The following is a 23985-nucleotide window of genomic DNA, read 5'->3' as shown; positions in this document are numbered from 1 at the left end:
CCGTAGAGATGTTATATGAATGCTGCAATCTTGGAAAGGCGCGGGGTATTGATGCCCTGTTCAAATGACAAGCAAACCATCCTTTTGCATCCTAGCTCTGAGTCAGATTGTTGGTAGAAATGGTAACATGAAACAAGGTAAGAAGATATAGACAGCTATAGCTTCTCTTTAATTGGTTTGATCGGATCACAAGGGCGCGAGTTGAAATGCTTGACGCTGACATGGCGTCAAAATGTGACATGGGTTCTAAGTAGGCCATGCTTTAGCGTCTGACATAATGTTTTGAGAGTGTTGGCACTTTACGAAAAGGCGTGAGAATGGCCCACGAAATGTAACTGTTCCCGCAAAGTCGTAAAACTCACATAGTGATCAACACGTGAAATAGGAGCTCTTACTTCCGACCGCAATCATGACATAAGCCGATGTTTAGAACGTCCAACAATACTTGTGATGGCCACAGATGAAATAGTATCTGGCACTCTTTCATTCGGAATGATTTGTGTTGACCCTACTCTACAACGGCAGAGTCCTATGACTCGGCAACGTTTTTATTTGGCTGCGACTGTGAATCCACGCAGCTCATCTTCGGTCTCGAAAGCCTCTATTTCTTGTAGATAGGATGGCATTCCCGCGCTCCATGGAGCGGCCCGGGCCGCCTTCGCCATACTTTCGGAACTAGGCACTTTCTCCAAGCCAAGTGTCATCCGTAGCCCTTGACCTTCGTTATTCAAGTATCCTGGCGTGCAGACGGAAGTCACTGCGAGACGAGTTGCACCTTGCATGACCCGCAGGCTCCAGGCGTCTTCGACATCAGTGTCAGCTTCGACAACGCAGGTGCGGAACGTGCTGGGAGTGGAAGTTGCAGTGTCCGCTTTGTCGTGCGCTTTCGCGATGATGTGGGCAATGTGGCGGCTTTGAGCGTCGATGACATGACCCAGATTTGCGGCGGACGGACCTTGCGATGCACCAATCCAGAATAAGTTGGGAAACCCGTTCGATGTTACCCCGTGAAGAGTAGTCAGACCTTGGGTTTCCCACTTCTCCGCCATCAGCCGCCCCATACGTCCGTAGACCTCAACTCCGGCCCGGGCAGCCGGATCTACAGCTGTCGACGGCGATACATATCCCGTTGCGAGCACAAGAACATCGACTTTGTACTCAACTCCTTGGACTACCAGGCCACTTGGGGTTGCTCTCTCAACTCCAAGGCCCTCCGTATCCACGAGATGAACGTGGGACATGTTGAACGTCTGGAGGTAGGTGTCGCTGAAAGTCGGCCTCTTACACCAGACCGGGTACCATGGCGTGAGCTTCTCCGATGTGGACTTGTCTTTTACTATGTCGGAGACACGGTCTCGGAGTCGTGCTCTGTTATCGGCATCGAGCTTCAAGTAATGCGCAATGAGCTCTGGAACCTTTTCAGGGCCGATGTAAGCCCACTCAGGGTCGCCAACAACACCGGCATAGGCACTCTGTTTCGTCCACTCGTCGTTGACTAAGTCAGGCGAGCCCGGATGAGCGCTTCTGGCCATGTGGGCAGACATGTTTTCCATGCGCTTCTTGTGCCAGCCGGGAGAGCTGGCGATCTCGGATTCCCATTCATGAGGATCCGTTGCCTTTTGACCACGGCTGTAAACAGCGCTTGGAGTGCGCTGGAAGACGAACATCTCCCCGGCATATTTGGCCAGACAAGGCACCACCTGAATAGCCGTTGCACCCGTCCCGATAACACCGACACGTTTCCCTCTCAACTTGTCCAACGATGAAAATGGCTCCTCATCTGAGCCGCCCGTGACAGAGTAATCCCACCTCGCAGTGTGGAACATGCTCCCTGCAAAGGTATCCAAGGCGGCAAATTTGGGCACTTGCGGACGACTTAGATACCCAGCAGTGAAGATGACAAACTCAGCTTGCACAGAAAGCTTGCTCGATTCCTTGCAGTCTACTGGTCCCCGGGCTGTGGTAAGATCGGCCTTCCAAAAACTCTTCTCGTCATCCCACTCAATGCGATCGAGCTTCGTTCTGAAGAGAACCTTGTCTTGTAGTTTGAACTTCTGGACAATCTGGTTCAGATAGTTGCGAATCTCGACCCCGGAAGTGTACTTGTGCGAGGGCATGTATCCCATCTCCTCGAGGAGTGGCAAGTACACGTAGCTCTCGACATCGCAGTGAAGGCCGGGGTACCGATTCCAATACCAGGTGCCGCCAACACCGCCCGCTGTTTCAACAAGTCGGATTTGGGAAACATCGAATCCGGTGAGTATAAGACGGACAGCACTGACTATGCCACCGATACCAGCACCTGCGATGAGGAACTTTGTCCTCTCCCCAGCCTTCAGCGCGGGTGACTGGAAGAGCTGAGCGTCAAGAGAGACGTGATCTGCCCATATGTCATCGGCAAAACCGCGGATGCGAGCGAATTCGCTCTGTCGAGCATCTTGAAATTGATCTGTGCCGTTCGGCCTAAGGCGCTTTTGCGCTTCGGCTATGTATTTTTGCTGGAGATATTGTAGGTCGGCCGCCATTATTGCTCACTGGACTGTTCGTGATGACGCTCAAAATGAATCGAGAAGAATGCTGGTTGAAGAGTCACTGATAACAGAGACATACCATCTCGACCCAAAAGGTTCGTGCCCATTCGATATCATCATCGGCTTCCAGTCTTCGCCGGCAGTGTTGCCTAAAGCTTCAATTTCCAAACATGCGGCTGTGCTTCGCAACTCAGACGCCCGAAGAACTGACATATCGTATTTGAGAATCCCACGTAAGGCACAGTCGTAATCTTGTGGGACATATCCTTGCGGCTCCACTGAAGCTGTCTAAATGCGGGAGCTCGGTCCGCTGTTGCATCGCCAGGATTATGATATTGATCCACAGCTTCACGGTGTGAAGAACTGTGCGCTTGGCAACGGTCTATCGAGGGTGTATGAATATCAATGCGCATCAGCTCGTCATGCCCGTCACTCTGCTGGGTCTGGTATCAAAGACATCCAGGCCTTTCATGTTCTTACTTCTCTGATCTGCAAGCTTCATACCACTTTTCGAGCATCATGGACGCTTCCCATCTGCCAGATTTCGACGACTTGCCTCACATCGAGGGCATGCCCCAAGGCTGCGCTTGGGGTGTGTTCGACCGCGACGGCAAAAAAGATCTCATCGGCACTCTGAACCTCCTCACGCCAACCATTGTCAAGAGCGCATACGCAGAAGCCAGAGATGGGACTTCGATCTCTCTGAAGTGAGTGTCTTTTGCCGACCTGGGTCCATGCAAGCCACTTACACTGAAACCTACTACAGCTGGCCGTTGAATGGAATGGCAATACCATTACCGGGTCGTATGAGCCCCGTACACACTCACATGACCCTGCGTGAGTCGGGCCTGTGCGATGGCACTGGCTGGGATGATGAGATCCATTTCAACACGCAGCTCAGCAGTCAGTGGGACAGCCTGGTCCACTGGCAGCACCAACCGTCTGGACTGGCGTACAACGGCATCGCTGTGACAAAAGAGGCGCTTGCATCACCGACCGCCACGGCTGAGAATACCATGCCAACTCTGGATCACTGGCACCCAGCTGGCGGGCTCGTTGCCCGCGGCGTCCTCATAGACTTCAAGGAGTGGTATGACGCCAAAGCGCACCGGGACGGCGAGACTGACGGTGGTTTCCATCCGCTTGATGGACACCGTATCACTGTTGCAGAGATTGAGGAAGTCGCTAAGGCCCAAGGCATCGACTTCCGACACGGGGACGTCCTGATTATCCGTACGGGGCTGACCGAGGTTTTGGGTAACCCTCAACCACAAGACTTGGCGAAGCTGCAATCCGGCCGGATATCAGGTATGCATGGTGACTTGGACTCGGCCAAATGGCTCTGGAACAAGCACTTTGCGGCCGTGGCCGGTGACTCTTGGGCTTTTGAGGCTTTGCTCCCTCTCAAGGAAGACGGATCAACCGGTGGTCCAAACGATCTTGGTGAGCAATACCTCGCGTTCAGTTGTATTACTTCAGTTCATTAAACTGACGCAATATTCACATAGTCTTGCATCCATGGCTTCTGGCAATGTTTGGAATGCCCATTGGTGAACTCTGGGACCTAAAGGGTCTATCGGAGCACTGTAAAAAGACTGGACGTTATAGCTTCCTACTTAGTTCTGTACCTTTGAACATTTCAGGTCTCGTGGGGTCTCCAGCCAATGCAGTAGCTATCTTCTAGCGCATCGAGATGTCATGGTATGAGGCCAATCGTCATGTTGCGCCGTCTAAGAGGGCAACACCTGGGAGGTGCTGTACAAGACAGACGACACAAGAAACACAGAAATAGAATAAATAAGTGTCGCCTTCAGTTTTGGGTCGTGAATTCTGTTCGCAAATAATATCTAACTTGTGATTTGGTCCAGGTTCCATAAACTTAGAGCAGTTGTAGATAATCTCACATAAAGGAACTACAAAATGACACAGCAAAGTGCAGCTAATAAATCTACTTCCATTCAATAAGTAAGTCAGAACAAACTTTTTGAAGACTCATAAATCATTAGAATAAGTCAAGAATTACAGAAACATGACGTCTCATTCACCAAGGTCTCCAGCTGGACTTGCATGGTTGGTCACCTTCCGTTTCACAGGGGAACCATCGGGGTCTTATAGGGGGCGACTTGAAATATTATCTTGATTGAAATTGTAAATCGCTTTTCAATCCAGCCCTCTCTTCCGAATCCTGAAAGCAGTCTTGACATTCGGCCTGACAGTACCGACCGGTGTCATGGGCATGCAAGGCTTAGTCTTAGAGGCTGTGATTGGGTCTAGTAACTCAATGTCGAATGCGCGAAGCATCAAAGCCACGGTGACCAGAATCTGCCTTTTGGCAAAGAAACGACCGGGGCACATCTTGGAGCCTCCTCCAAAGGGATAGTAGTAGCCCTGCATGCCCGATTCCACAACTTTAGCTTTGGAAAGGCGAGTTGCATCCAGTGGCTTAGTTTCGGTGGTGGTACTGTCAGGCCTTCGGACCGGGCCAGATCCCAAGTCATCCTCGAACTCAAGGAATCTTTCGGCCCAGAATTCGTCAACCTCATGCTCCGCCTTCCCAGTACTGTAGTCTACCTTTCCTCGGTTCCAGAAGGTTGTGTCCCTTGAGGCCACCCATGTCGTGGCGAACATCATTTCGTCTTTCTTGACTGCCCACTTGCCCAACTGGAACTTCGGAACTCTGGAGATGCGTGTGATGGGAGCCGCAACGGACAAACGCAATGTCTCCAGATAGACTGATTGAAGAAGGGGTCGAGAGTAGAGTCTCTCGGAATCAAACATCAACGTCCCTTGTCGGAAGCACGGCGTCGTTTCCTCAATGATTGCTTTTTTCAACGCAGGGTTTTTCAGGATGAAGAAGAGACACCAGAAGGAAGCAGCAATGACATTGCCACTCGACCTAAAATCAGATTGTTAGAAACACGCAGTATTATGCAGGAAGGGTTGCGACCTACGCCCAAATGAGACCGAGATCATATGATGCACTGCCGTCCTCACTAGTCTCGATGTTCTTGAACATCTTCTGTCTCTCTCGCATGATGCGGGCGCCATAGATAGGTTCCCACTCGGCATACACCGCATCGGTATCGTTCCAGTCAAAGTTCTCTCTGGCAAATTTGTGCCACGTCTTGATGTTTTTGAGCAACACAGCGCGTGCTGCAAGAGCCTTGCTATTGAGAAACTTCGGCGTGCCGCTGATCAAGCTGGGCAGGGCCTCGTCGAACTCCCAGAATTCTTTGCACAAATTGGGACAAAGTCTGAAGATGTGATCACCGCAAAATGCTTCGGTGGCCGCGTGGAAGATTTCCGTCCGTACCAAGTCATGCAGGTCTGGCTGCTCAAGCCACTGGCCGCTCAGATTGGTCTCGGCGTTTTCACCAAGCATTCTAGAGCTGAAGCTCTCAATGAACTTTGACGTGATTGCTTCCAGAGAGCGGCCAGCGAAATGAGCGTGAACATGCTTGTGAATTTGAAAGAAGATCCGGTGTTTTGCTTCCATGTGTTCATATCCCGGGGCTGGCGTTGTGTCGATACCCGATTGATCGGCGTACAACTCCTGAAGCTCCTTGTCAGGCAGGCCCAAGGCATCGCGGAACGCAATTATTGTTGTGTATTCGGCATTCAAATGACGAGAGCTTTTGAACAAGGTCTGGATGTGTTCTCCATGTGGAATAAGATACATCCGCTGGCCTCCTAGGAGTACACGAGCGGGAATATTTTCGAACGCTTTCCTGCAGAGACATTAGATTCATGCGAACAAGCCTTTTTGTCTCCATAGACAGATAAGAATACTGACCGCACCGCGGTAAAGAAGGCCGCTGGGCCTGACGCAAACGCATATGTGTTGCCGAGGAAAGGCACCACGTAGGGGACCTGAGGAGGCTCCGCAACATCTTTTTTGGAACTCTTGGCGAACTGGCTCTGTGCAAACGTGTAGGTGTATGTCAAGGGGAAAATGAGGAGTAGTAAGACTGCGGTAACTATTCTCGCGTCATAGTTATAGGCCAGATCAGACATCAGTGACGACTCAACTGATTGGAGAAACCCAGCGGTCTCGCTGAAAACACCCATTTTGTATACTCTAATCAATGAAGACAAGATCTTGACCCAAGGGCACTGGTGCAGAGGAGTTTTCAAGACTTCACTTCGGCTGAAATGGCCTCGGCCATTTGAGAGCCTGAGTGGTTTTAAGGATGTAATCCCAATCCTCCAACTGGAAAGCGGACTTGGCGTTAACGCCAGCTTGACAGATGCGTTGCATACAAAACTCTGGCACTGTGCAAAGCAAGCTGCGGAGCTGCCCGCTTGAAGCCGATGGGGTCGGGCGGAGCGGAGCGATTCGAGGGATTGACATTCCCGCTTCTTGGCCCCGGCCCATCGCTTGCGCGTTTCCGATTCAGCCAGTGACAAGCCATGATTTCCAGCCACATCGGACCAAATCTCCGTGGCCATTGTCGGTCCAGCCCGGGTGAGGATCTATATGCATCAGATGTGGAGCGCGATTGGTCAATTATTCCTCACCCCTGTTCGTGCCTGCCCCTGTACCTTACAAGGCGGCTTAGGGAGCAGAAGTCCTTCGCATGAGGCGTCTTGGAACTTTGGTGTCGTTCTTGGACCCTGCAGATAAGGCTGCTGCTGAAGGATGGAAATGGGCGGGAAATGTGTCAAATACAAATGAGCTAACCGTGATTAGAAACGCGTCGGCCGCCCGTGATCCCGCTCACGCTTGCCCGAGTACATGATGACTCTATGTCTCGATGGCCTTTCAAGACTAACGATGGAACTTTGGGGTTTTAGTTGGTTGGTTCGGACATGCCCCAGAACATGAACTGATTATGAGCTTTTCCAACAATCTACCCGCAGAGTGATATCTGACAAGCTGACATGTCGAATTTTGACCAGGCGCCGAAGCCGCCATCCCAGCCGAGCGATATGGTTTTTGGGCCGGTCACCAGAATCAAGCGCCGTCCACACTGGCTGTAGATGTCAGTGAGATACATTGACTGAGTTGAATTCAGGTTCCAGGTGATCTTTGACATTGCTGTGCCCCTGTTGTTTTAGGTTTGTGGCCTATCACAGAGCTGATGGATGACGTGTACGCCGGACCCCATCCTCCAGTGTTCAACCGTTCGACTGCATCCGCCTCTCGCAGAGTCGTCTGCCCTACCGATGATGACAGTGAGGGCACAGAATTGACAGGCTCAGCAACCCGATTCTGTAAGGAGTCATGTCAGCCTCGGCTCTCACGGATATACAACACATGGACCAGACAGATCAAAACATTTTGTCACAGAGACAGAATCCCACGCCAACGTCAGCAAAAGTCTCAAGATGAGTCGAAGTGAACGGAGGCCAGTCGTATCATGTGAAAGAGCGGCTCTGGAGCCAATAGCAATGCCACCTGCTCCGTCGCTTGGGTGGTGGTCGTGATGACTGCAGAAAGGATCCTACGAGCCACACTCGAGCTCGTGAATGCACATGAGCGAATAACTGACAATAGCCGAAAGAGGATTTGCATCCGATGCGTGGAAGAGGCGAGTCTTCAGCACTGCCAGAAGGGGTGTGTGTCTACTGTACTCTGATATCTGGTGCTCCCTACTGGTAGTTTTCATGCTTGTGTCAATAGGTGTGTGACACAGAGTGAAGGCTTACACAGGCCATCTGCAGTCAGGCGTTGCAAGATGAATGACCGAAATATTCCTCTTCTATGCGAAATACCCCCTGCGCTCTATATAACCGACCTGCTCCTTTGTTGCTCATATCCCTTTCTCTAGCCTGTTACGGAAGGGTTCTGACAGCTTGTCATTTAAGACCCTCGCAGACGAGCATCGAGGGACTTCTTATCACCCCTTTTCCTTCTAAATTTTTTCATACTTTCGTATAGCGGATTCTCGCCTGCGGGCACACCCTGTTGACTGCCACACAGGTATTCATCATCTTCTCTTTTGTCAGACTGTTACGTCTGCTCTCCGTGCTGAATTCGCAAGGTCCACGATGGCTACTCTCTTCCAAATGCGGCCCAATGGGTCGATGGTGCTTGAGCATGGCTCATGGCCCCTCCCACAGAACAGCACCTTCGAGGAAATTGCGGCTGAAGTTGCCAAAATTGTCTCCAATACTTCTCGGGATCAGATTCGAGATCTCATTGCCATATTTGTTTTTTCGGTGGTTGTCATCTCTTTTTTCAACAGCACCTTAACTTCAACTCTCCATCTGCGAGATTTCTCAGGACCCTGGTGGGCTGCCTACTCCCGCTTCTGGCTCTCCAAAACACTGGCATCAACCAACTCAGCACAGGTGTTTGTCGACACCAACAAGAAGTATGGGTCGATTTCCCGCATTGGCCCGAATCACTTGGTCACGGATGATCCTGAATTGACAAGGACAATCCTCGCAGTCGGCTCGAAGTGGCGTCGCGGCCCATGGTTCGATGCTATTCGCATTGATCCTCGAGTTCCGAACATTGTCTCCGAAAGAGACATTCGAAAGCACAATGCGATGCGACGCCGCATGTCCGCCGGGTACGCCGGAAAGGACATTGAGGGTCTTGAGGATGTCGTGGACGAGCGTATCACGGAGTTCATCAACAGTATCGATAAGAACTGGCTGTCAGCCCCAGGACAGACCCGACTTTTTGACATCGCCCGACGTGTGCAGTTCTTCACGATTGACACTATCACACATGTCTGCTTCGGAAAGCCGATGGGATTCGTAGAATCGGACACAGATATGCACAACTTTATTGCGACCATCGAGCAACAACTGCCCATTGTACAGCACTTCTCGGTCTTTCTTTATCTGAATACTGTTCTCCGATGGGCGGCTAAGATCCCAAGCTTGCGGCGGCTGGTGGTGCCCTCATCGGCGGACAAGAGTGGCATTGGTGTGGTGATGGGTGTAAGTGATCTCATTACGCGTGACCTAGTTCAGGGATGCATACTGATTTGCAACTTCAATCTTCCAGTTATCTCGGAAGGTCATTGACGACCGCCTCAGCGAAAGTGAGGCGCAGAAGCATGATATGCTCGGGTCCTTCATGAAGCGAGGCCTGACACCCGACCAAGCTGAGATGGAGATCTCGATTTCTTTGTATGATAGTCTTGTCTTCAAAATATCAAACGAGTGTGTGATGCTGACTTTTATGGACAGGGTTGCTGGCTCTGATACAACCGCCACAGCTATCCGAGCTACTCTACTGGCTGTCATCTCAACGCCTACTGTATACCAGCGTCTTGTACGAGAAATTACCACCGCAGAACGCGAGGGGCGTATCTCTTCCCCTGTTTGCAACGCCGAAGCTCAGGGTCTCCCCTACCTGCAAGCCGTCATCCGGGAAGGGCTACGACGATTTCCGCCAATCACACAGCTACGCGAGCGCGAGGCACCGCCAGAGGGGATGGAGCTGCCGGATGGACGTCGCATACCTGGTGGCACATTTGTAGGGTTGAACGCTTGGGGTACACAACTGCATCCAGTCTTCGGCGATGACCCCCATGTGTTCCGGCCCGAACGATGGCTGCATGAGAGCTACGATGACGATGGTGCACAGTTGGCGGCTATGGCCAAGGTGCAGGAACTTGTATTTGGTCATGGAATGACGCGATGCTTGGGTATCCCTATTGCAATGATGAACTTGAACAAGATGTTCGTTGAGGTAAGTGAACACTCACGTCGTTTTCTAGAGTGCAGGGGCTCGGGCAATCACCCATCAAGAATAGGTGCTTCAAAATACCATGGATTAACTAACTCTGGCTTAGCTCTTCCGCAGATACGACATACAATGCGTCAACAGCCAAAGACCATGGACCAGTCTGTGTTATGGTATCTTTTTCCAAAGGGATTTCAATGTCAGAATATCAAGAAGAGAGATGCTGAGCGATGCTAAATGAGGCGTGGTTGGATACATTATGAGTCATGCCAGGCGTTATGCAGTTGTCAGTTAGAGAATATTATAGACATGGTAAATCAGAATTGATTTTTACTCTGCAGATAGTGAAGTCATGGTAGTAGTGTACGACGGCTACGGAATCAGGTATGAAACTTCGTCAAGCGCATATTCTGGATTCTCGTGGACTTCTCACCCAAGTGTCACTGCCAACGAATAGAAAACCCTAAAACTCCCTCACCCCATCCTTGGACAAAGATGCACTGTTGAATGCAAGGAAACAAGTTCGTTTATAACTATAGCTTGGCCATTACGTCCGGTATAAGAAACAATCCATTCAGAGCTCCTTCGCCATTCGCAGTAATCCGGTTCCAAACTCCCTTTGGCAAGACTGCGTTCAACCAGTATTTTCCATCCGCATCTTTGCCCATGATCGAGAAGCTATTACGAAGAGGCATGCCTTTGTAGAAGCCGGACATCTGTATGTACGTTGGCCTTCCAAAAGACTTGGCTCCCGTTCCATCTTTCTTTTCCGTGCCTACTATCGCCGCTGAAAAGTCTGGCTCAAAGTAATTTATCTTGGTCCAATTCGAAAACACCAACCCCTGCGTCCAAGCATCGCCAAATACTGGAGGGTATCCAGTGTCGATTTGAGACTGTCTGGCCATTCCGGCGTAAGCCTCAGCCTGCTCTCGAGTGCCGAGATTGGTTATCGACTCCCTGATAGAAGCTGCCAAGTGACCAAGTGATTGAGATAACACTTCATCTCTTGACAGCAACGCGTAGAGAGCCAGAACCGCGTTAGAGACGTAGGCGCGATCCGCCGGCAGCAGGTCGTCGGGGCCGCCTAGAATGGATCTGATGTCGATCGCATTCATGATAGAAACACTCTTCTTTCCTGGCTGGTTTGCGATGGCAAGACGAGCCAACCAGGCGCAAAGGACATCGCCTTCACTCACGAAAGAACCGTACTTCTTGTCGTTTGCAATGCCGGAGGCTTTGAGATCCCGGATTGCTGTGTCTTGAAGTGCCTTGACATAAGACACCGGCATGCAGATGACGCGAGCTTCCTCTCCACGCCACAGACTGTCCCATGCAACGCGAAGGCCCATGGTCAAAAGGCCCCGCCCAGTGACAAGCCGGTCGGCATGCTTGTACACCTCCTGAGGTTGAAGACCAAACTTGCCCAAGGGGTCGTTTTCAACCCCTCCCAACGGCCGGATCTCGTCGTCTCTGCCCTGAAGTGCCAAGGACCATGCTTGGAAAATCTCCTTCTGGCCTGAACCATCGATCAGGGTATGAGGCCATGTAATAGAGACGAGTGTTGCATCGTGAAAGGAAACAATGTGAAGACCCAGTTGAGGCAAGTCTGTGCAGAGATAGTCGACAAGCTCCTTAGGGCCATCATTGGGACGCGTCAACGGATGTAGTTCGTTCGGATCTGCCACAACTGAGGGGGATGTCGTTGACTTTGGTAAATGGATGGCGATCGGGTGTTCAGTCGTGGGCATGTCGTAGTTGACATGGGAGAAGACAAGAGCTGGTCTCGACGCGCTGCATTTCTTTGGCACGTGGTACTCAAGCTTGCCTTGTTCCTGGTCATGAAATGCTTAAGTCAGTCTGAACACACCCGCTGATCGATTTTCTGATAGCTTGCTTCATAGACACAGGCAGAAATTACCAGAACTGGAAAGTGTTCTTACGTTTAACCTCAGGCGCGCTGTAAGCTTGCGCCAGCCATCCTCTCTCGTCACAAGTCTTTCCAAGGCTTGGCGGAGTTTCTCAGGATCAAGAATATCGTCAAACTTCAGCATGAAGTTGACCACGATCTTCCGCAAGATAGGGTTGTCGTCAAAATGATGCAGGGGAATTACTTCATCCGACGGCACCCGGGCGGGCGTGCTCGGAGTGCTCTTGAACTTGTTCCACATGTTTAGCTTGAGCCGTACCCATATTCGTATGTGTCGTGAAATGAGGCATCCTGGTACTCTTAAGCCTTACGCATGAGCGGCACGGGTCGGCCGCAGATGTCAGACTTGGCCGTCCCAACCCGGTGGAGGCCGAGTGGGGAGCGGGAAAACTAGATGGAGCACCTTGCGCCCGAACATCCCTGGCTTGTCAGTCTTACTTGCATATGGCATCCACCGAATTCCTCTCAGCTTGGCAGTTTGTCAGTTCCAGACTCATTCCCGTTTTTGTCTCGGATAATTAGCGTCTGGTGCTGTTGGTTCAACGTGATGGTGATTAATATGGGGCAGGCGAATACGATTACGACTGGATAAGCTGGTGACAGGGGGCCTTGGGAGCACATTTCCCAAAGTCCCTTGCGACAGAGATACGTACCACGCTTCCTGACAGTCTTTCGTATTCGTGTTCCGAACCTGTCTGTCCGACCACAAACAGTCCAGAGCATTCTCCAACCAATCAAGCGTCTCAATCGTTAGATTATTCGGTCATGCAGGTACAAATGGGGTCCCTGAAATGTGATGAATTAACTATTTCGAGATTGGAAGACAAAGGGGTTCGTCTTTTCTTTAACTACTGGGGCTCGCCTTTCTCTTACGACCAAGCTATTCCACGAACTTCTTCCTCATCTCATCTTTCAGTATCAGACCTCAGACAACACCATGGCGACAAGTAGAGAGCTGATCTCCGCCGAGCAGGTTAAGAAAAACGCCTTCGATCATGCCCTGCATGGAGGCTCCGGCAAGACCCAAGGTGGCATCCGGTCCATGATGGGCAAGGACAACGCCGCGCATGCCGCCGCTGTCGATGAGTACTTCCAACACTGGGATGGCAAGCACGCCGAAGACGAGACGGACGAGATCAGGCAGGCTCGCACAGCAGACTACGCGAGTCTCACCAGACAGTAAGGCTCACCTACAACCACTAGCTCTCAAGCTCTCTCGTGAACTGCCAACTAATTTCCTTGCTCAGATATTACAACCTTGCAACAGACCTCTATGAGTACGCCTGGGGTGCCTCGTTCCACTTCTGCCGGTTCGCTTACGGCGAGGCGTTCTCTCGCGCCATCGCCCGCCACGAGCACTACCTTGCGCACAACATGGGACTGAAGGGTGGCATGAAGGTTCTTGATGTGGGCTGTGGCGTTGGCGGGCCGGCCCGTGAGATGGTCAAGTTCACTGGCTGCCATGTGACTGGTCTGAACATCAACCAGTACCAAGTACAGCGGGCGACAAACTATGCTGCCAAGGAGGGCCTATCTCACAAGCTTGACTTTGTTCAAGGCGACTTCATGGTACGTAGCAGCTTGGACCGAGATGGCCCAGGTGGTGTCATCATCTTCCTCCTCAGTGGTTCAGTGATACTAATGAAGGAACCTCGCGTATAGAACATCCCCTTCCCTGATAACTCTTTCGACGCCGTCTACGCCATCGAAGCCACGGTCCACGCACCGTCATTAGAAGGCGTGTACAAGGAGATTTTCCGCGTTCTAAAGCCTGGCGGTGTGTTCGGTGTCTACGAGTGGCTCATGACTGAGGAGTTCAACAACAACGACCTCGAGCATCGTCGCATCCGTCTGCACATCGAAGAGGGCGACGGTATTGCGCAGATGTTCAAGATCTCCGACGGCCTCGCCGCAATCAGGGCAGCTGGGTTCGATCTTGAACTGCACCACGACCTTGCAGCGGACGACGACGGCCCGGCGCCGTGGTACTGGCCTCTCGACAGCGACCTGCGTTACGCCCAAACGCTGTGGGATGCGCTGACGGTCCTGAGGATGAACAAGTGGGGTCGAGTGGTCGCGCACAACTTCTTCAGCGTCCTCGAGACTGTCCGCGTCATTCCGGCCGGCACTAGAAAGACGGCGGAGAGTCTGGGCAAAGCGGCTGATGCGCTCGTAGAGGGTGGTAAGAAGAAGTTGTTTACGCCGATGTACCTCATGGTTGGAAGGAAACCTGCGGCCTAAGGTGAAGATAGGGATGCTGTGGAAAGGGTTAGAGCGAGACTGGGCATTCATCTTTCTGAAAGCCCGTAGAAATAATATTAGCGACGTAATAGATTGTAATGATATACAAAGAAATCTTGAGCTCAACCCGTTTGGCGTACTACTGGTTGTTTAGCTACGGATAGGATGCTGGAGAGAGTTGTAACGGGATCGAATTGCCCCATAAAAAAGAAGGGGACCAAGAGGTAGCCTGTAGACGTTATTCATGATGGCCTTTCTGTCGGCTACGAGCCACGTAGTTCCCCTGAACTAGACGGGTCCCTGTCGGTCTAGCTCCGACCCCGTTCTCTCCGGTAATTGCGTCTTCACCTTGTAGCTTTTTCCGTCGCTGTTCTAGACGTCAACAGGGACGACAAAGTTCAATCTCGGAAATGCGTTGACTGGGCCCAGAGCCAAGTTGGAGAAAGTCGTATGCTCTATAGGTTCTAGCGAAACTTTCCCCACGTGACGTTCAGCAACGATTGCGGTTTCAGGGAAGATAATTCCGAGCCTGGGTCTCCGAGTCGATTTTAAGGTTGTTGTAGGCATTTGCAACTTCATCATTCCCTCCTGTGCGACCGTTGGACACCTGTTTAGGAAAGGTAGCGTAGAGATGAAGTTTACACTAACGATGACTGCCTAGTGTGATCGCAATGTGCGAAAAGGATAAAGAAGACTCTAAGACATCTTCCTTCGAAGTTGCAGCTTCGTAAACATGTCATGATCGCTAAGTTCCACAAGATCTGCTTCAGTAACGTTTTTGGTAGCGGGAGACGGGGCATGGTCCGGATATTCCATTACGCTGATAGTTGAACACTAGCTATAGAGAATATCCGGAGCGAAGGATTTTGAGCCTGTATCTCTCGGTCGGGCAAGCGCGTAGTCGATGGTGGCACAAGACTGCGGGCAAATCTTTGAGCTAGTCTAGCATTGGCAGACCTCTCGGGTTGCTTTGTTGGCTGGAATTAATCGCAATCACTGAGATCACGCCACATAGCCTCCCACGAGCAGAAAATGTCCCGAGAATCCAGCACGGAAAATAGCCAACTCCGTCGCATGAAATGTGGATGGACCTAGCGACTAAAGACCTTCACGAAGCGAACGAGTAGAGGCTTGGGGGTTTAATTCAGCTGAATCCTAACTAGCACCATCTCTCCAATCCTCCCTTCTCAGAACGTTCATCATCGTGGATCAATAATGAGACTGAACTACGCCTGGTAAAGTTGACAGAACAAATGCTATCGCCGCAAATACGATATCATCCCACTACTCATAGTGTACCACGCTCTAAGAAATGCGCCGGGGCTGCGTCCAATCAGGTACTCTCATAGACGGTTGACATTTCTTTGTAGCAGCTGCGGCTGCCATGCCTTGAGGGGAGTAAGGCAGCTGGATATCATTTGTATGCTAGCTCAACCGTACGCAATGCAAACTACAATGTGCAACATCATTTCCTGTTTAAGATATAATATGAGAGCTCAACTTTCAATTTGACTGTGATAAGGGGCAAATGCACAGAACGTGAGAAACACCTGCGTGCCTGAAAAGCTTCATGTGATTAAAGCCCACACGCAAAACACAGAACTTGGAGATTTGATCAGACACGTTGTACTTGAACGAGTGTGTCCATGAGTAATAACAGCATCTAGTCCTAAAACCCGACAAATTCGTGCCTTCAAGGATTTTCCAGCCCTCCAATTCTCATCAGTCTCCCCCCCCCCCCCTCTTCACTGAGCGTCGGACACCCGATTTCAGGGCCAGACATCAACCATCCCACTTCATCGCGTTTTTCTCGTGAACCCGGGGGCGCTGGATCCCCCTAAAGCGTGTTCAGTCAGCAACCATTCCCATCAAAAGATCGTGGACCCAAAGGCTTACGCAAATTCCTCTTCCTCCAAATCGCGCCTCCCGTTTTTCCGGTTCGGACGTGTTCGTGCCGGCCGCGTGCGTGAGGTCCGGCTCTTGTTCGGAACCGATTCCATGATCGGATCTCCTCCCCCTCCACGTCCACCTCCGCCGCCCCCGCGCCCACCCCCGCGGCCCCCCCTGCCTCTGAACATGCCCATCATGAAGGGTGGCGGCGGATTCAGAATTGGAGGAGCCATGGGCACTCCAAACGCCCCGCCGCCCATCACTCCGCCGACGGCCATGATCGGCTGCCCGTTGCGGCCCCTGGGCGGAGAGCAATCGCTGCACATGCCGGCGTTCTGCGCGAGAGCCGCCGTGGGGAGCAACAGAAAGATGAGGGCACGCATTTTCGACTGTATTAAGCAAATCCAGATCACTGGTGTTGGCTTGGGTTATTGAGAAAAGTCCCATAATGATGCTGTGATGCTCTTATTTAAATAACCACTTTCTATCTACCAACAGCCCCAAGGCGCGATGGTGGTCTCGACGGGCTTTCGTGAGATCAATGAGGAAATTACACACCGAGAAGTTAGGCCAAAGGTTCAACTAAAAGTCAGCTGTTGACGGCATGTAGCAGAGTTCGGTCAGGATGCGTGATAATCCGAGAGAGTTCCGCAAAGTATATTCACCAACCCCCCGCAGACAGTGTTCAATAAGATGTAAACATCCCGAAGTTTGGAAGGGACATCTATTTCCCTTCCTCAAATTCAGTCTGAAACTCGGATCTTTCCATAGGCCAACAACGCAATAGCATCGTGCTCCTACCGTTTTCTTCAGCCTCCACCCGTGATCTCCCCCAGAATGCATCTAACGAAAGCCCTCAGCGCATTTATCTACACTAGACTAGCGTTTTGTTTTGATATGTCTACCCTTTACACGCCTATAAGCGGTCACAGTTCTCATACGCTTGCACTTTATGTTAACGACACTTTGCTGTGCCCTGTCACTCGTGGGCAACCCGAGATCTATCTTTCCACGCCCCAGAACACCACCTTGTCTAACCAACAGTCCACATGCATCTGGTCAGACAGCCACTCAAAGCAATACTGCATCTTCTCAAACCCACACTTCGACCACGGAAAGGGCATCACCGTGATAACAACCCCCGAGCGCATCCTCCACATCGCCAAATCTATCGCCTCGGCGCCAGATCACCACCTCAGCCTCACCCGTAAAGCGTCATTCAGAACGTCACCGAGTGGAAGCAAAGGGCGGGGTATATTTGCAACCAGACACATACCCGCAGGCAGCCTCATCACCGAGGAGCCGCCAATCATACTCCTGGACCGCAACTGGGTCGAAGACATCTCGTCCGAGGAAGCGCGAGCATCACTCCAAGCGTTAGCTATTGCGGAGCTACCAAGACCAACACGTCAAACGGTTGACGAGCTTTTCATCGGCACTTCTACAAAGGGCCTGAAGCAAAAGATCTGGACGAATGGATATGGCGTCTCTGGTGGACCCGCAGAGGACTGGCCGGGGTTGGACGATGAAGCGGACCTCGGCATGATAGCAGTACACGCAAACATATCCGTGAGTTCCCAAGGCGCATCGTACCATCATCCTTGATGAACTGACAGCACGGCAGAAAATCAACCACAGCTGCCGCTCCAACGCAGCATCTCAGTGGGACTGGGACTTGCTCGCACACAGGCTGTGGGCAGTCCGTGACATCGCCGCTGGCGAAGAGATTACCATATCCTACTTCGACCCCATCCAGACCCCGCGAGAACGGCAACACTATTCAACAGACGCGCTCGGCTTCAAGTGCGCTTGTAGTCACTGTCAAGCCCCTTCCAAGTTTGCAGAGCTATCCGACGACCGAGTCAATGAGATTCACCTACTACAAGGGTACCTAGAAACTCGTGAAATCGCCCCGGCCGAACCCACGGCAATGGCCGAGCTGCTAGTCAACCTATACAAGCAGGAGGGGTTGGACTCTTACCTTTGCAAGGCATACGCTATCGCAGCCCGCGAGTGGAACGGCGCAGGCTATGAGTACCAAGCACGCTCCTGGGCCTATCAAAGTGTAGAGGCCGGTCTTGTGGCTGGTTCGGGAACTGGAATGGAGGAGTATGTGAGGGACATGGAGTCGCTGCTTGACGGGGCGAGGAAGCATTGGTCTTGGAGATACCGCCTACACGTTTAGGAACAATATCACTCTCATTTTAGAATCTTTGGTAGCATTCGACATTTCCTAGGTGTCTCTTCCTTTCGATGCTGAAACGAACCCTTGAAATGCAGGAACAGCGGTTGATTCTGACTAACAATGCACTGAGAGCGACGACGAGGCTGCTTTAGCTGCCAAGGGGTTCGCGATCCGCTTGAATATGCCATCGACGCAGGCCTGCTTGGTAATGATAACCTTCGTCGTTGTCGCAGTTGCTTGTAGACATTTATGTTTTCCAACTACCATTCGAAACCTCATGCAAGGGCAGGTCAGGCTAGGGCGAGTAGTCTCATCATTCTCTGCACAAGGCCAAGACGTGGCTGAAACGTTAGGTTATTTAGTGGCTGGAAGGATCACCCAACGGCATAAGTTGATCTCAGCGACACGATAGCTATCTCAGTTGAATGAATCCCACGAGGTATCTCTTATTTCTTGTGGGATGTTCATTTGCCTGGCGCTGCTCTGGTTCCTTAGGTCGATTTCTGGACGCTTGCAGAGATGAATGCTCGTCCCTCAACTTTCTTTCTATGATATGCTGGAAGCTCTGCCGCCCCGCAATGGAATGATCACGTCAAGGGAGACGCCGATCTTCAGCTAAAGTAGGCTGGCAAAAATGGGACAATGTGTATTGCGGCGCGCCTCCGAGTGCGTTGTATGGGTTCCCTGGGCGCTTCCATGCACCTTCGCGCTTATAGAGTCTTTTGACTGGTGGACTGATCAGCAGTCAAAAACACGAGGTCATTCCTGGCCATCTGCCAAGACAACCTGAAGCTGCCAGAGTTCAGCTCAACGAGAGATTGATCGCCAACGAGATTGTTTATAATCCAGCACCATGCCTTCTTCACCAGGCGCTTCTCTGACTAGATGCATACACGATTTGTTCGCCTTTGTAACTTTATTCACCCTTTTCTCATCATGAAGCTAGGTCTAATTCACCTTCTTGCCTTGGCATTAACAGTTGTTGGCATCGTTGTCACCCCCGGAGGAACCGACTACAATGCCATCAAAAGCGCAATAACCGCTGCCGCTGTAAGAGATAGCAGGCTGACACCGATCGACTCTTCGCTTATTGCCCCCACGAAACGTCGAGCCGCCGACCCTGTGTCAGTCTGGTCCGCTGTAGGCACATTTACAAACGGGCCCGCGGGGTTGGAGACTGGTGTCATTCTCACAACCGGGCAGGCGGCATCGGCGACCCCCGGTATCACCCTCGACGGCTCCTGGGGCTACGGCCAGGACAGCATGGTGCTTTGTCCCGTCGCGCCATCGCGCGAATATTCCATCTTTCGCCTGCACATCACGGCTCAGTCTGGAGTTCGGGCTCTGCGAGTGAACTATCTCTTTGCGGAAGAGTGAGTCAATATCCACTACGCCAAAGTCAAAGTATGTTGGGCTAACACACGCCAAAGCGGTCGTCGTTTCCAGCTTGATGCAGCACAGTTACTTACATCAGGCAATAATCCGGTGCCGGAGAGCGTGGTGGTTGCCAAGCGCGATCCGCGAATGAAGCCTGGCGTGCCAGGCGAGCAGCTTGGATTGTCTTACGAGATAACGACTGGAGTTTTCAGCTTCGATGTTGCGTTAGAGTCGGGCAAACAGGACTTGACTTTCATTGTGTGCGACAGAGGCGACAGCGCTGGAGACTCTGCCGTGATGTTCAACATAGAGGGATTGTCATGACGCCCGACTCAATGTCAAGATGGTAATCAAACAGCGACAGAGCGGAATCGAGTAGTACACTATAGAATTTGGAAGAAATACTCTAAAGACTAGTCATATTATACACAGACTGTATTGTTGATAGAGACTGCATGGATGTAGGAAGCGGTAAATGGGCCTAGATTTCGGACTTGACTGTGGACAACGAAAGGCCAGCATTTGTTTTGAAGGAATTGACAACTTCAAAAAAGGGTGCCCAGGACGAACTTTATCATTACTTAAAATGCGACTAGCTTGTCCAACCGATGCAAAAATGCAGTTGTCTTGGAATCACATGACGCTTAGCCGTGTTGGCGTGCTAATTGGCCTCCCTTGTCAGCCTCATAATAAGCTTCGTGATGGCACGTTTGTCGTCGAGATAGCCTTTCACTTCCATTTTCTCCGATATGGCGTCCGAATTCGAGCCAGGTCTCAGCAAAATATGCCTGGCTTGCAGTCAAATTCTCCAGACAGTACCAGTCGCATCAGATGCGGTACAGGTTCAGCAGCACAGCCTGCAGACATTCCAAAAGGCAGCTTCAGATGGTTGCTTGTTTTGCTCAACCATGCGCAGAGCACTCGAGGACCAGACAGACTACTGGCGAACTCTTGATGAGGGCTCATGGACCCCATTGTCATTTGCCCCACGACGCCATCTTGCAGGTGGAAAGGCGTATACAGTGCTGTACGTCTACGTTGAAAACCATGCCATCAGCCTGTACAGATTCTTCGATCTTTTCCCTGCCAAAGGTATCTTTCATCGTCCTTTTCAAGTATACTTCTGGTTGGGTATGTATTGCCACAGGAGCTAAATCAGAGGCCATCTAGATCACCCGACCTGTTTGAGGCCCTTTCCTCCGGTTGAGAAGTGCACATCATCTAAAACGTCGCTTGACACGGCGCTCAACTGGCTTCGCCAATGCTCGCTCACTCACGAGAACTGTGCTGGCCTTTCGTCGCCAACGTCAAACTGGCTACCCACGCGGCTAGTTGATATTGGCCTCGAAGATGACCAGAAATGGAAAGTCATCATTACCAAAGATGATGTAGGGACTGGTGTTCCCATTTCGTACATTACTCTGAGTTACCGGTGGGGTTCCCACCAAACCACCCGTCTCTCTTCGTCGAATCTACCCTCTTTCCGAGCCGGGAAACCCGTCGCACTCTTACCTCTAACATTCCGAGATCTCTTTGTTGTAGCTCGTCACGTTGGTATACAGTATCTTTGGGTCGACTGTTTGTGTATCATGCAAGACTCGGTCGCTGATTGGGATGCTGAGGCTGGGACCATGCGAAATATCTACGCAAAAGCATTCTGCAACGTTGCGGCCACTGCTTCCAATGATCCCGACGGCGGTCTTTTCCGACAGCGAGACGCCGATGCAATCCGCCCTGGAATCGTCGAATCTACCTTGACGACCGGATCTCTCGAAAGGAATTTGATCTTTACTTCCAATTACTGGTACAATCGTCTTTACCGCGGTACGCTCCACCATCGGGGCTGGGTATTCCAAGAATGCTTCCTGGCGCCACGGTTGCTGTACTTCACACAAGACCAGATCATGTGGGAGTGCAGACAGACTCACAGATGCGAGGGGTTTGTCGATGGAGTGCCGGGCCATGAGCCACCATCAATTGACCATAGTCAAAACACAGAGAGAACCTTGCGCGAATGGACGCACCTGGTTATGCAGTACTCCGAATGTCATTTCACGCGACCTGAGGACCGCCTCAACGCATTCTCCGGGGTCGCAAACCTATTTCAAGAAGCCACTGGATATCGGTACTTGGCCGGTATGTGGGAAGAGGAATTGCTTCATCAACTTTGCTGGACTGCAACAGAACCTGGGCCAAGATTGTCGACGAAATACCGCGCCCCATCGTGGTCCTGGGCATCCATTGATGGACCCGTGTACATCCGGGGCCCGAATGCGAAGAAAGTCATAGACTTCTTTGTTCAAGTCGAGGACGTCGGTGTGATCACCAAAGATGTCGACCCAACTCTCAATGTGGTCGAAGGATTTCTCACGCTGCATGGCCCTTTTGGTACCGCTCGGTACTCTCAAGGGAGTGAAACTGAACATTTGATTATTCAGTTGGAAAATGGATGTTCTCCACAGAAGATGCATGCACGTTGGTTGCCGGACACAGCGGATGACGAGAAGCTACCCAGAAGCGGGATCATTCAATTCGTCTTTTGCAAACGGGAAGCAGTCTGTGAAGGCTCGCCAGAGCCATGTTTCATCGACTGCATTGTGGTTAAAGGCGCCTGGGAAGAGGATGGAAAGTTTAGAAGAGCTGGCATCCTTCGCATAGATGAAGAACGAGACGTGGCACTTGCAAATACCATGGTCTCGTCTCATCAGATAGAGAAGAGAATAATCACCCTTGCTTGAATAATAACTGTATTCTCAATCAGGTCGTTGCACCAAGATCCGCACTCAGGAGAGAGATTCAAGCCCCGGCGGCTGGCACCTCGTTCTTCCTGACTACCACGAAATGACTTCCATTCACCTTCCGAAACCTCAGCCGTCCCTGAGTCTGTTTGGGTGTCGGTAGAACAGAACTAATCCTCAACACTCTCAACCCAGGAAACGGCACCACCCCATCCTCACTCATCCCCTCCAGCTCATCCAACAAATCCAGCTGATCAACCCGATACACCTCCTCCTTCTCCCCATCACACACCCCCTCAAACCCCCCATCATCCAAATCCCACATCTCAACCGTAAGCACCCTCACCCCCGTAAACTCCTTCAAAAGCCCAAACACATACCTCCACGCGCCCTTCCTCCCGCCATCAAAGAACCCATACATCCCCCCCTCCACCACAACCTCCGCGACCCTGGCCCTCAACCCCTCCGGCATAACCCACTCCCGGGACCCGCGCTGCACCACCGCCCCGGCCTCCCTACAGTCCTTCAAGAACCTGTGCCCAGCCCACATCCTGCCCCCGTCCCAGAGCAACCACATCGCGTCCTTCACGGTGCTGAACGGGAACCCCAGCGGATCAGGCACCCCGAACGCAGCGCACGCCAGCCGCCGCGTCTCCGCGCTGACGGCGTACAGCACCACGTCGCGCCAGGCCCTGATCGTCTCTTGCGAGAAGCGCGCCTGCGGCCCGTGGTTCCACTCAAAGTCCACCCTGACGAACGCCTCGATTCTCACGGGGGGCACGCTCGCGAGCAGGATCTTGTCGCGCAGCTCCTTGGGGAGGTGGGCGAAGAGGTGGAATGTGGGCGGCGGCGCCGGCGGTAGTGGCGTGTCCACCGCTCCGTCCGCCGACGGAGGGGGCCCCTTCTCTATATGCCCCGTGGTGTTGCTGTCGCCGGTGCGTAGGTTCACGCCCTCCGGGGAGGATGGGTCGTACTCGACCAGCGCGTATCTGTCCGGATGGTGGGGGACGCAGCGCATGTGCTTCCGGGCGCGCAGGACGATGCCGTGCCAGTCCTCGCGGTTGTCTCTGTCGATGAGGATGTCCAAGTCGCCTCTGGGCTTGGGTACCTCTCCGGAAGAAGCCGAGCAACGGCGCGGAGGAGACATGAGTCGTTCTTGGCGGTCGGACGATGCCATTTCCAGGCAAGCGCTGGCGTTTGTGAGGAGAGGAGCGCTTGGTGCTGACGAGAGAGTTTGATATCGTCGGCGCGTGGCTTGCGAGGCGTCGCCCCTTTTTTGCCTCTTTGAGAGATGTATCGTGAGTCGTTGAGCAATGTCAGGAACCGTTTCGTCGGGCTGCCACGAAGCCGTAAGAGGCGGAGAGCCGTTAGGCAACGGCCATCACCTCCGACGACATGATGATTCGGTTGTGGGTCGAAGGATGCGCCAAGGATCTCTTTTCTTTCGCGGG

General features: G+C 52.0%; 9 protein-coding genes across 9 annotated transcripts; 5 read left to right on the top strand and 4 right to left on the bottom strand.

The window, feature by feature from the left end:
* Positions 1–548: 548 nt before the first annotated feature.
* Positions 549–2525, bottom strand: GCG54_00007645 (FAD-binding monooxygenase ausC; the record flags this gene model as incomplete). Its single annotated transcript, XM_045407623.1, has 1 exon — positions 549–2525. The coding sequence occupies one exon, from the start codon at positions 2523–2525 to the stop codon at positions 549–551; it is 1977 nt and encodes a 658-aa protein (XP_045267068.1).
* Positions 2526–3050: 525 nt separating this feature from the next.
* Positions 3051–4018, top strand: GCG54_00007644 (uncharacterized protein; the record flags this gene model as incomplete). The annotated part of the gene is made up of 2 exons (XM_045407622.1): positions 3051–3238; positions 3298–4018. 2 exons carry the CDS (start codon positions 3051–3053, stop codon positions 4016–4018), a joined length of 909 nt encoding a protein of 302 aa, XP_045267067.1.
* Positions 4019–4691: 673 nt separating this feature from the next.
* GCG54_00007643 (uncharacterized protein) lies at positions 4692–6599 on the bottom strand (the record flags this gene model as incomplete). Its single annotated transcript, XM_045407621.1, has 3 exons — positions 4692–5427; positions 5483–6259; positions 6325–6599. 3 exons carry the CDS (start codon positions 6597–6599, stop codon positions 4692–4694), a joined length of 1788 nt encoding a protein of 595 aa, XP_045267066.1.
* Positions 6600–8522: 1923 nt separating this feature from the next.
* On the top strand, positions 8523–10417 carry GCG54_00007642 (Cytochrome P450 monooxygenase; the record flags this gene model as incomplete). The annotated part of the gene is made up of 3 exons (XM_045407620.1): positions 8523–9425; positions 9493–10182; positions 10286–10417. 3 exons carry the CDS (start codon positions 8523–8525, stop codon positions 10415–10417), a joined length of 1725 nt encoding a protein of 574 aa, XP_045267065.1.
* Positions 10418–10709: 292 nt separating this feature from the next.
* GCG54_00007641 (Transcriptional regulator sdnM) lies at positions 10710–12344 on the bottom strand (the record flags this gene model as incomplete). The annotated part of the gene is made up of 2 exons (XM_045407619.1): positions 10710–12008; positions 12117–12344. 2 exons carry the CDS (start codon positions 12342–12344, stop codon positions 10710–10712), a joined length of 1527 nt encoding a protein of 508 aa, XP_045267064.1.
* A 696-nt stretch (positions 12345–13040) lies between these two features.
* Positions 13041–14344, top strand: GCG54_00007640 (Sterol 24-C-methyltransferase erg-4; the record flags this gene model as incomplete). Its single annotated transcript, XM_045407618.1, has 3 exons — positions 13041–13282; positions 13351–13672; positions 13766–14344. The coding sequence occupies 3 exons, from the start codon at positions 13041–13043 to the stop codon at positions 14342–14344; spliced, it is 1143 nt and encodes a 380-aa protein (XP_045267063.1).
* Positions 14345–17071: 2727 nt separating this feature from the next.
* Positions 17072–18419, top strand: GCG54_00007639 (Histone-lysine N-methyltransferase SMYD3; the record flags this gene model as incomplete). The annotated part of the gene is made up of 2 exons (XM_045407617.1): positions 17072–17803; positions 17859–18419. The coding sequence occupies 2 exons, from the start codon at positions 17072–17074 to the stop codon at positions 18417–18419; spliced, it is 1293 nt and encodes a 430-aa protein (XP_045267062.1).
* A 2285-nt stretch (positions 18420–20704) lies between these two features.
* On the top strand, positions 20705–22296 carry GCG54_00007638 (uncharacterized protein; the record flags this gene model as incomplete). Its single annotated transcript, XM_045407616.1, has 4 exons — positions 20705–20888; positions 21129–21932; positions 21981–22184; positions 22235–22296. The coding sequence occupies 4 exons, from the start codon at positions 20705–20707 to the stop codon at positions 22294–22296; spliced, it is 1254 nt and encodes a 417-aa protein (XP_045267061.1).
* Positions 22297–22592: 296 nt separating this feature from the next.
* GCG54_00007637 (uncharacterized protein) lies at positions 22593–23711 on the bottom strand (the record flags this gene model as incomplete). The annotated part of the gene is made up of 1 exon (XM_045407615.1): positions 22593–23711. One exon carries the CDS (start codon positions 23709–23711, stop codon positions 22593–22595), a length of 1119 nt encoding a protein of 372 aa, XP_045267060.1.
* Positions 23712–23985: the final 274 nt, after the last annotated feature.

The sequence above is a fragment of the Colletotrichum gloeosporioides genome, assembly GCF_011800055.1.
Source record: "Colletotrichum gloeosporioides strain Lc1 chromosome Unknown consensus_27, whole genome shotgun sequence".
Lineage (NCBI taxonomy): Eukaryota > Fungi > Ascomycota > Sordariomycetes > Glomerellales > Glomerellaceae > Colletotrichum > Colletotrichum gloeosporioides.
This window is presented reverse-complemented; position numbering and strand designations above follow the sequence as displayed.